General features: G+C 41.4%; 1 protein-coding gene across 1 annotated transcript in view; it reads left to right on the plus strand.

Moving 5' to 3' along the window:
- Positions 1 to 11,582, plus strand: part of slit1b (slit homolog 1b) — an 89,982-nt gene extending 78,400 nt beyond the window's left edge. The window contains exons 34-38 of the mRNA XM_080416860.1: positions 1,288 to 1,442; positions 4,144 to 4,358; positions 5,315 to 5,439; positions 7,077 to 7,321; positions 11,077 to 11,582. Of these exons, the coding sequence (XP_080272986.1) occupies positions 1,288 to 1,442; positions 4,144 to 4,358; positions 5,315 to 5,439; positions 7,077 to 7,321; positions 11,077 to 11,351 (1,015 nt within the window). The 3' untranslated portion in view covers positions 11,352 to 11,582. The remainder of the gene's footprint in view (positions 1 to 1,287; positions 1,443 to 4,143; positions 4,359 to 5,314; positions 5,440 to 7,076; positions 7,322 to 11,076) is intronic.
- Positions 11,583 to 12,500: the final 918 nt, after the last annotated feature.

A 12,500-nucleotide genomic window follows, 5' to 3' on the forward strand; every position in this document is an offset into this window, starting at 1 on the left:
CTGATTTACATACTGATGGACATACTGATTTACACACTGTTTTGGAATATCGACAACTCGCGGTAGAATTTGTATCGACTGCTTAATTTTTATAATCAGAGCCCAGAGGCGGTCGACGGCTCACCTTTTGCGTAACAACTTCATTATGTGTTGAGTGGCTGAGCGTTAGTTTCAGACTGGATCTGATTCCAAACATTTGGAACTCTAATAATAATAATAATAATTAATTGTATTTATTACGCACTTTACATTTTTGCAAATCACAAACCTACAGGCTTTAAAAACAATGGCATAAAAATAACAAAGGCAAGAAAAAAAGAACATAAGAACCTTCTTGGGGTAAAAAGTAGATTAAAAAGGAATTAAGGCATAATTAACTAACACTGGGGAGTTGGGGGGTCCACGCCTCTGATTTGAATATCTCCCCTCTAGTCATTCATTTTTATCACTGGTGGGGGATGTGTCTCATCCCTGCGTGCATGCCTTTTGATTCAGGCTGAATTAAAACGCATGCATTTCCTTGTTTTCTTTTTTATGTTTGATAACATGACAATTTAACTATATTAAAAACTATATATATATATTATTGCTCTAGTTTGAGTCTAATGATCATCAGAATCTCCTGATGTGAAAGAACATATGTCACTGGGTACAAATTAATGCTTTGGGTTGCAAGGGGGCCATGGTCTTTTTTCTTTTTTTTTTACAGATTTTGAAAGTACAGAATGTAAGCTTTAAAATCATGTGTCGTTTATTGAAATTGGATATTTGAAGAAGATATGGTCACTTGAATCTTGTTTAACGCACAATAGCACAGTGAACTGCTTTCAAAGATTTCACACGTTTAATGAGCGTCAACAATGGGTAATTTATTCAACCCCTAACCACACTTCTAATATCCCCCCCCCCCCCCCCCCCATTGACACCTTTCAGTCAGCTGTCAACTCTATAGAAACTTCTAGCAACACATAATTTTCAAAAGAAGAAGGAAAATAAATATGTATTTTGATGTGGTTTGTCAGAATTAAACGTGTTAATTTGGCACACTGACTATCAAGAAAATAAAAACATGGCACTTCATGTCAGAAAGATTGCCGGCCCGTTAAAGAGTGTCAGTTGTAAATCCCTGTTTCTATGAAACCAATGTAAAATGTGTCCACACAGTGCCTGTTTCTATGAAACCAATGTAAAATGTGTCCACACAGTGCCTGTTTCTATGAAACCAATGTAAAATGTGTCCACACAGTGCCTGTTTCTATGAAACCAATGTAAAATGTGTCCACACAGTGCCGAGACGGTGAACGACGGGCATTTCCACACAGTGGAGCTGGTGACCTTTGACCGCATGGTGAACCTGTCGGTGGACGGAGGAGTGCCCACCACGCTGGACAGCCTGGGGAGGAGTGGGCCGCTGAGCGGAGAGGCCCCGCTGTATGTGGGAGGTAAGACCCCCATGTTATGCACCAAATACATACTTACTGTACTGAGTGGAGAGGCCCCGTTGTATGTGGGAGGTAAGACCCCAACGTTATTCATGTACCTGTCAAACTACTTCAAAAACGTCAAAGACGTCCACAATCACAACACCAGAGGGAGCTCCACTAATCACCTTCAACACAGATTTGGGTCGAACCCCTCCCCTCGAACTGTTTTCTGTACATATTTTTATTTTTCGATTTCTACCTGTTTATATGCTGTTTTTGCATAGTAGTGTATATTTGTCTGTCACTACATGTTTCGATTAGTACAAGGACCCCAATGGAAACAAGCCATAGTGCTTTCTTGGGTTTAAACTCCTCTTAACAGACCTTGTATTGAACTGTACTTCCATGTGCTTGTCTTTGCAAACTGTTAATAAAGTGTTCAATCAATCAAAATTCACCAAATACATACTGTACTGAGTGGAGAGGCCCACTGTATGTGGGAGGTAAGACCAGTGATGGGAAAAAGTACTCAGATCTTTTTTACTTAAGTAAAAGTATCAATACTGCAACGTAGAAACACTCTGTTAGAGGTAAAAAGTCTGGTAATCAAAATGTAATCGAGTAAAAGTACAAAAGTATCTGCGTCAAAATATACTTAAAGTGCCAAAAGTAAAAGTACTCATTATGCAAGAATGTCCAGTTTCACAAGTTGTCATTATGTCTAAAATGTATAAAAGATCTTTTCAAAATAGCAGATCTACAAGCTCACAACGTATCGCGATATGACGTGTTGTGAGCTTGTAGATCGGCTATTTTCAAATAGCCAAAGAGTAAATCGGGTTAGGTGGTTTATGTATGTTTTGAAATAATAATCAAAATCTACAAAGTAACTAGTAACTGAAATACTTTATTTCATTGTAGTGCAGTAAAAGTACAATATTTGTCTCTGAGATGTAGTGGAGTAGAAGTGAAAGTACTGAAAATTGGAAATACTCCAGTAAAGTACCTCAAAATGTAAGTACAGTACTTGAGTACATGTACTAAGTTATTTTACACCACTGGGTAAGAAAGACCCAACATTATTCACCAAATACATAATACATAACTGCCTGCACCGACATCTCACGTTTCTCCACTCCCAGAGACACGGTCGATTATGTTAAGTGTGTCCTTGGCCTTATCTTGATCTTTGACCTTTTTCGACCAAAAACCGTATAATCCATTGTTTTTTTTGTTATTTTTTGACCACCCTGGGACACATGTTTTACAGCTATTATCATACCTGAGAGCTACCTATACTGTATAATACAACAACTGACTTCTTCTGTTGGCTATGCTGGAGCTCCATAGTAGTAGTGTGGGATTTAACCCATTGAATCCGCTAACGCATCTCTGTCATTTTTTGATTTCTTTGGCTATAATTTTTTTTGCAGATATACAAGTTCATAGCACGGCACGAGTGCCACGCTATGAACTTGTATATCTACTATTTTTGAAAAAACGTGAACATTTTGTGCAAATCTTTGAATATATATATTTTTAAAGCGAACATTTTTAACGAAAATCTTTGCTTCTGGAACAAAATCTGGAATGAAATATTTTGAGATGGGGGTCCGCGGCCAACATAAGTTCTTTCAAAAAAGTTAGACATTTGTAGAATATATATCCAAAGATTTGCACAAATTTTCACATTTAAAAAAAAAAGCTGATCTACAAACTATGCTATGTATATCTGCTATTTTTGAAAAACTTAAGAAATCTAAAATGACAGAGATGCGTTCCCGGATTGAATGGTGTTAAGTGCATTGCTTATGTTTTACCACAGTAGTTATTGATATACTTGACACATCTAGGCTATAGGTCCACGATTTTATGTGGAGCTATAGTTTAAGGACAGATCCAGTGGTGGTGTCAAAGGGATTTTACATTTCCTCTTCACCTTCTGGTGTTTACATTCCCCCAGGGAAACATGAAAGGGAGTGAAAATCGACAAAAAGGGGGGACATTGTAGCTATAAATTTAAAGGTAGGGCAAGTGATATTTTTTGGTCAAAACAAAACGTTTTTTGTTAAAACGTTAAAGCTCTATATTCTGATAGTATATCATTACTATATAGAGTGTGTGTTCAGCAACAGTGGTCTTGATGTCTCTCCAGCTCTTAAATAAACAGACAAAATTTCAGCCAAGCAGGAGAGTACCCATTTATCAGCTTCATTTGTATAGCGTTCCAGTTCCAATGTTGTCCTCTCATTTCTTAGTGTCATCACTTCCAATTCACTTGTTTAATCTGTATCCTGACTGAGTTCTCTATCCTGATTGGATACAATTGGTATCCTGACCTGAAAATGCATTTTCTGTTTAATAAAGAGCTGGAGAGACGTGGAGACTCCTGTTACTGAACAAACACTCTATAGCAATGAGTACTATCAGAATAAAGAGCTATTTAACACTTCTTTTAACAAAAGAAAATCACTTACCCTACCTTTAACTCTAAGGAGGAAAAAAAATGTAACCAGAAAACAACCATTTTCCTGTGAGGACCAAGAAAATGGTGCTCGCACAATGTCAATTTCTCAAATTCTACTACACTTGTGGGGATATTTGGTTATACACACACAGACACATCTTGAATTAGTTTTGGTATACCCTTTTCTCTCCCACTCTCTGCTTCACTTATGCGTCTCTTTCTCCATCCTTATACCTCACCTCTCCCCCTCAGGCATGCCCGAGGAGGTGCTGCCCTCCTCCTCCCAGGGTCTCTCCTCACAGGCGCTGAACTTCTCCAGCTTCCACGGCTGCATCAGGAACCTGTACATCAACCACGAGCTGCAGGACTTCACCAGGAGTCACATGAACCCGGGCGTGGTGCCGGGCTGTCAGCCCTGTCGGAAGCTCTACTGCCTGCATGGCCTCTGTCAGCCCAATGCTGCACAGGTACAGGAAGACAAGTCTGGAGATCTTTGTTTTGTTTTATTTTTGTTTTGTTGGGGTTTTTTTGTTTTTGTTTTTTTTGTTTCAAAATAAATGAATAGTGCATAAGGTAACGATTAAACAGAGATAGAGATATCTTTCAGGTGAGAAAGGAAAGCCTGATGGGCTTCTACTGTAATGAATTTAAACATAATAATCAAACAAGAAAAACAAGTAGTGCCTGCCTGCACGCGTGAGTGTGCATGCGAATGCGTGCATACAGTAAATGGTAAATGGTGCATTTATATTGCGCTTTTATCCAAGGCACTTCACATAGATTGTGCATTACATTCACCGATGGCGGAGGAAACCATGCAAGGCACAACCTGCTCATCGGGAGCAAGTAGGGGTTCAGCTTCTTGCTCAAGGACGCTTCGACACTAACTCTGGGGGAGCCCGGGATCGAACTCTAGCCCTGAGCCACTGCCGCCCCCAGTATGTGCTTAGATCAGAAGACTTCTGGTTTCCGGTTTGCATGAAACTACTCGATTATAATCAGTGTAAAGCAAGTCTCTGTTGGGTGGAAACCTCATAATAATATTAGGTTTCCACCCAACCAAGACTTGCTTTACACTGATTATAATAGTTTTGGACATATTATGTCCAAAACTTTTCAGGATTAAAATTCAAAAGTAGCAGATCGACAAGCTCAAAACACATCGCTTCGTTCCTGGACTTTCTTAGTATATCTTTGGGACACAAATTAGAGGAGAGACTGTGCTACTTTGTAACCTAATTATTCATTTATAAAATCAGTTAGAGATCATAGATTTGCTGAGTCTTTAATGCATATTGCATTTTGTAAATGTTTTGTACAAAACATGCCGTTTACACAGCTATGCCAAATCCATCACAACAAGAGTTAGTATTGACCCTTTGGTTCCTGTTCTCAGTGTGAACTAAATCTATCCCTCCTACAGGGTCCTCAGTGCTACTGTCAGCCAGGCTGGACGGGACAGCACTGTGACCAGCCAACAGCAGGGGGCGCTGCAGTGGAGGTGGATGCTGCCCCAGTGACAGAAGCCAACCCCTGTCAAGGAAACAAGTGAGTTGTCTGTTGTTCAGTGGTTCTCAACCTGTGGGTCAGCCCCACATGATTTTGAGGGGGAGCCCCTTGATGACAGCGAAGTGACAATTTAAGGACTTTTAAGACCTTTTCAATACCTACAAAAAAATAAGAAATGAAATGAAAAAAGACCTTCACTGCGTCAAAGGTAATCAACAAACTGTACTTTAAAATCTGGTCAAACATTGGCCAAATTGTCAAAATATAAGAAAGAGGCAAACAGTTTGAAAATACCTGATCTACAAGCTCACAACGCCTCCCTCTGCGAGGCATTGTGAGCTGGTAGATCGGCTATTTCGCACAATATTTATCTGTGGAACCGAGTAATGCCTCAACTCCTACAATTCCAAGTGCTTGTCAGGGTGGGGGGTCCCCAGTTCAAATATGATTCTTTTGGGGGGTCGCCGCCTGAAAAGGTTGAGAACCACTGGTGTAGTTTGAGGAAATGATTGGCTTACATGTGTACAGTGAGCTATGCACTTGTTGTAACAAACATCTTCTTGGAGCCCCCCTCCTTTTTTTTATTATTTTTTAATTATTATTGATCACTGAAGGTGTTAAGTCTCCACTGTTAAAGGCATACTAGGTAACGTTTTCAACAAAACTAAAGTTAAATTGTATATCTTTTGTGAGTGGCAAAAGTTTCACAACACCCACTCCATGAATTTCACCCCCGGAAGCCTTTTATTTATATATTTACTATTGAACGGTGAAGGGGGGGACTTTCCCGGGGAAATGACGTCATCTGGCCGGAAAACGGAGGCGGAAATGCACTGGTTTCCTGTTTGGCCAGGAACTAACGCAACGGTTTCCTGTTTGGCCAGGAACTACCGCGCTAATAACAAAAAGGAACCTCACGCTGATTTTAAGAGAATGTAGGATTGGAAGATCGAAAAAGAACAGAAAAAGAAAGCACAGCTCATGGTAACTAATGCTCCACTGGCTAAGAGAAACGATCCGTAGATAGTATAAAACAATTAAAAGATCGCTTTTTGAAACGCTTCCGGCTTCCGGTGAAAACGAATGGAATTCTGGGTAATCGAGGACTACGGAAATTGTATGCAGTGACGGTAGTGACCAGCAGAGGTTGCTAAAAATCGTTATTTGTGATTTTGCATTGTACAACTTTAAGTTCTGTTACAGATGCAAAGCAGACTAATGATAAGACATAATGCATCAAAGCGGATGAGGAAAATCACACACATGGCAGACCTTAGCGTGACCGGTTGTCCACTCCAGACCTACAGTTAGCATCATGGTCATATCTGAGGCTCATGCTGTCCATTCTCCTTGTTAATAACTTTACAATTTACAATGTAGGCATTTAGCCGACACTCTTAATCCAGAGCGATTTACAGTAAGCAAGGTAAACACAGACAGGGTACTAATACATCAAATGCATAGAAATAGTAATCTAGGATCATAGGTAAACCAAGAACCTATTTATCAGTCTAAAGAGTATAATATTAAAAATAAATAATCAGTGCATTGAAACTATACAAACTATAGGATGCCAGGTGAACAAATGAACCTGGCATCTGTCTACATAACATGCCATCTTATTACCCTAACTTCCTTTCCTCAACTCCCTCTGTCTGTTGTATGTGTTCCTGCAGGTGTGTGAAGGGTTCGTGTGTGGCGCTAGACGCACAGACGTACCGCTGCGACTGTGACGAGGGCTACCGCGGTGCTCTGTGTCACCTGCAGGGGGAGCTAGCGGCGACGGTGGCGGAGTCAGCAGAGGAAGGCACGGGGTCATCGTGCCAGGGGCTACAGTGTCAACATGGACTGTGCCAGGAGACAGAGGACGGGCCGCTCTGTGTCTGTGACCAAGGATACAATGGGGACAACTGTGACACAGGTAAGATACTACAGTGTTTCTCAAACTTTTTCATGTCAAGGACCCCCAAATTGATATATATATTGGCCGCGGACCCCCATCTGAAACATTTTTGATATTTCTCAAAAAAGTTAAAAGATAGCAGATGTACAACAGCTGCGAGCTTGTAGATCTGCTATTTTTTAATAGCCAACATTATAAATCGATAAAGTGGTTAAAATGATTGTGATGCTGTATTAACTACTTTTTCTGGGGACCCCCTGGAAACCCCCTCAAGAACCCCTGGGGGTCCCCGGACGCCACTTTGAGAACCAATGAGATACTGGAGTATTTGCAATTTTCAATACTTTTACTTCTACTCCACTACGTCTCAGAGGCAAATATTGTACTTTTAGTCCACTACAATTATTTGCAAACTTTAGTTACTTTGCAGATTTGAATTATTATTACAAAACGTTCATTAACCCAGTGTATACTTAGGCTATTTGAAAATAGACGATTTACAAGTGGGGTGCTGGGGACAGAGCTTGGGACAAGAGACTTGGTGGTTCTCCCTATTTTGAAACTCATGTTTCAGGTTTTGGGAAGTACTTTGTACCAGTGTTGATTTCATCGACTAAAACTATGACGAAAAATGTTTGTCGACTACCTTTTTTCACTGATGAAAACTAAATAAAAACTAAGCTAAAAACTAATGATGACTAAAACTATGACTAAATGTTGTGACAATTTCGTCAACAAATACAAACTAGACTAAAATGTTAGTGAGGGACTAGTGGAGAAGAGATTCAGTAGAGCTAAAAGACAAGTCATTTTATGTTTGGTTGCGCTGGGGTGCACTCTGAAAATAGCAGATCTACAAGCTCGTAGATTGGCTATTTTCAGCATTTAACCATGTGTAAAATCAGCCATTAGGACGCCATCAAGGCACTGCCAAGATACATTTTAGTCGACTAAATCAACTGTAGATTTAGTCGACTATATTCTTATGATATTTAGTCGACTAAAACCAAAAACTAAAACATTTCAGATGAAATATTACTAAAACTAAATGGAATTGTATTCAAAAGACTATGACTAAAACTAAATAAAAATGTGCAAAATCAACACTGCTTTGTACAGTTCACTGAAGCAGCAGTTTCATAGCACAGTATCCTCAGTTTCAGGTGAACGTACAAATCAATCTCCCTGTGCGACCCTGATAACTTGTATGGATTTGAATGAGTTCACCACTGATGAATATATTCACAAATATACAAAAGCAGAGTCTATAGTCTATGTTTGGGAGACCTTGAGATTCCACATACAGTACAGTACTTGAGGAGTGTAGTACAGATATCTTCCATCTGAAAGGCATACATAGCCTTTACAAAATGATTGGTGGCACAAAATGTAATTGTAGTAGTTACACATACTTTAGAGGTATTGAATGTTACATTTCAGATGAGTATTTTCTTTTAGGAAATGATTGATTGAATACTTTATTAACAGTTTGCAAAGACAAGCACAGTTCAGTACAGTTCAGTACAAGGTCTGTTAAGAGGATTTTAAACCCAAGAAAGCACTATGGTTTGTTTCCATTGGGGTCCTTTGTACTCAATTCATTCAAAAATACTCAATTCATCTAAATAACCTCTATTTATTCTATGTATGACAGAGATGACATGAGGTCATTCTGTTCCCTGGGGACTGGGCACTTACACAGTCACAGAACCTCTGATGTGCAACTTCCTCATTGTAAAGATAAAGATCTTTTTCATAGCTCAAAACCACACAGAATCTGTTCATTTACCCATGAAAATATCAGATATGTGCCACAAACGGCCTAGAAATTACATTTTCGGATCTTGCGTTAGTGCACTCTAAAATCCTCTGATTTGCGTCATTCTATAGAATTCTATAGATATGATTCTGACCAACCTTATATGAATCTCCATAAGAGACCGTGATATATATATATATATATATATATACACACACACACACACACACACACACACACACACACACACACACACACACACACACACACACACACACACACACATGACATAATGAGATAGAGCTGGGTTTGGGTCTGGTGAATGCTGATACTGTTAAATTTTTGCAAATGTATTCATTAACATTTTTTTTTATATGTACAGTACTGTATATCGTCTCTGTTGTCGGGTGGAAACCTCATTATGTCCAAAAAACAAAATGCAAAAGTAGCAGATCTACAAGCTCAAAATGCGTTGCTTTGTGCCGTCTTTCGAGCTTGCAGATCTGCTACTGTTGATGCTTTTTGTGTGACGTAGTATAATCAAGTAGGATGATAATTTTTAATTTACCAAAAAAAAGCTAAAATATGGAGAGGAGAGGTTTCTGCCCGACATCAGCGATATATTACATGTATATTATCAGGGACGTGCTGGCCACTGGGAAATTTGGGACAATTTTTTAAAATATATTTTTGCTCCCGTTTTAGGATTTTTAGTCATTTCCGGGTCGCGCGGCCCAATTATTAGTTACGTTAATGTTTGGGCTGGGATGCTATTCAGCAGTGGGTTCATTTACATAGGGTTGCTGGGTTAAAACAGTGACCCCCCCCCCCCCCCCGGTCCGGGGGGGCGGTGGGCCGGTTCGGAGTCGGACCAAAATGCCAGGGCTGAATTTTGGTCCCAGCCCGCCCCTGATATTCATCAAGCCAAGTGTCTCCAGCATGTGAGGGCACATACTGTAGCCTGGCTTGTTCACTGGGTTTTTTGCAGCTATTGAAACAATGACGTTGGCATTGGGATGGTCCTCCCTCCATAGACCGTAAAAAAATATGGACAGCGTCACGCCATTGGTTTCTACAGACCGTAAATGAAGCCTATTTTGTAACGATTTCAAATCCGCCATCTTTCTATATCCGGTTGATATCCGGTCCGAAATGCAAACGGAAATGAATGCTATTGGCTGAAACCGCAGCGAGGGCAGGTCTTCACTCGGTAGAACCAGTAGAAACCCTGGAAACATACCCTACTTTATCATTAATTTTGAAAATAAATGGGACCATAATTTACCAAAACGCATATCATGGTGATTAAAGAAGACTTTAAACTAGCGACTGGAAGCATATAGTATTTATGACAATGTTTTTTAAGGTAATAATTAAGCTAATTGCTTGAAACAGCAAGACTACAGGCCATTCATATGAACTGTCACACTCCCTCCAATTTTTTTATCCCACGATTTTGTAACCCATTTTTTCACCCAGTGCCAATGCCTAAGCTGTAATCCTGGGCGCTACTCTCCCTCTGCCAGCCTGGGGAGAGCCCCGTACTGAGCTCATGCTTCCCTCAGTACACGAGGAGTGAGCAGGCCGCCTCTTATCACCTGACAGGGGGGAGTTTCCCCGGTAGGATGTAGCATGTTGAAGGAACACGTTATTCCGACCTCCATCAGGCGCCCCGGCTGACCAGTGGGAGGCAGAGACCAGGATTACTGCATGTTTTTTGTGAGGGTACCTACCCTAGGGGACACGGGGAGAACGTGCAAACTCCACACAGAAAGGCCCTGTCGCCAACCCCCACCTAGGTTATGGGCACTGATGACGCGGAGGAGAGAACACGCCCACAGCGTCCCCGGCGGGAATCGAACCCAGGACCTTCTAGCTGTGAGGCGACAGCGCTGTCACACTTCCTATATAGCCTCAATTTACAAGCCGGATGCTAGCCCCTTGTCTCCCTCTAACCACCTGACCACCCTGATACAATGTGTTTTAATCTCTCTCTCCCTCCTCCACCCATCAGAGTCCCCGTGTCAAGGCGAGGCGGTGAGGGACTTCCACCGGGTGCAGCGCGGCTCGGCGCTGTGCCAGACGTCTAAAGCCTTCTCCTGGGTGGAATGCCGGGGTCGCTGTGGCCAGACGGGGGGCACGGAGCCGCCGGGCTCCACCGCCACCGCTTCGTGCTGCGCCCCCCTGAGGGTGCGGCGCCGACGGCTGACCTTTGAATGCGACGACGGAACGTCTTTCACACAGGATGTGGAGAAGCCTGTGGAGTGTGGCTGCAAGGACTGTGTGTAGTGCAGCTGGATGTGATGATGATGATGCACACGGTACATACGAAAGCACACAAACGCGTGCGCCCACACACACACACACACACACACACACACACACACACACACATATAGTACACACACACACACAGCCAAATAGCCTCATGCCTTCATGTGCAAAGATTCACACATTTAACCACATTCAATCCGGGAACGCATCTGTGTCATTTTAGATTTCTTTGGCTATTCAAAAATAGCAGATATACAAGCTCGTAGCGCGGGCACCGAGTGCCACGCTACGAGCTTGTAGATCTGCTATTTTTGGAAAAATAGTTCAACATTTGGTGCAAATCTTTGAATATATATTTCTTAAAGCGAACATTTGTAACTCAAATCTTTGCTTCTGGGAGGTCCCTGGAACAAAATATTTTACAAATGTTTGCTTTGAAAAATATATATTCAAAGATTTGCACACATTTTCACGATTTTTCAAAAATGGCAGATCTACCGCGCTACGAGCTTGTATATCTGCTATTTTTGAATAGCCAAATAAATCTAAATTGACAGAGAAGCATTCATCGGATTGAATGGATTAAAGACATAAGCACACATATAGCACATTCACCAAACCATCTGACAAGCGAAAACAAGTCAGTCCACATACATTTACAGCATGGGGAATAAATAGACGTTTGTGTGCGCGTGTGTGTGTGCGTGCGTGTGTGCGCGTGTGCATGTGTGCGTGTGTGTGTGCATGTGTGTGTAATGTACAACCCCATCTCTTCCCTTTCAACACATGAAAGCCACAAACCTGCCTCAACCTTGCATCATCACCTGCCACAAAAGCCGCACTAGCACTAACTACCGAACAGCGCCGCAGCTCATTATTATTAACGCCCATGCATGGAGAGACGCCTCTAAACCCTCTGCCCGTGTTCTTCCTCCTTCTTGTTGTGATGTCGAGGCTCGGCCGTCATTAACATGTTCCATTTCAAATGACTTGTTTGAGGCAAAAAAGAGCCAATTAACCCGAGGGGCCTCATTTCCGTAGACATTCGCACGAGATTCAATGGTAATACAGATGCCTGAACACTTATAAGGTAGAAGTTCCTTTCAAAGAAGTTATTCATAAGAGCATGAAAAGTTCCTCACCGCCGCGGTGGCGGCGTCCAGC

This window comes from Gymnoscopelus braueri (assembly GCF_963280865.1).
Source record: "Gymnoscopelus braueri genome assembly, chromosome: 2".
Lineage (NCBI taxonomy): Eukaryota > Metazoa > Chordata > Actinopteri > Myctophiformes > Myctophidae > Gymnoscopelus > Gymnoscopelus braueri.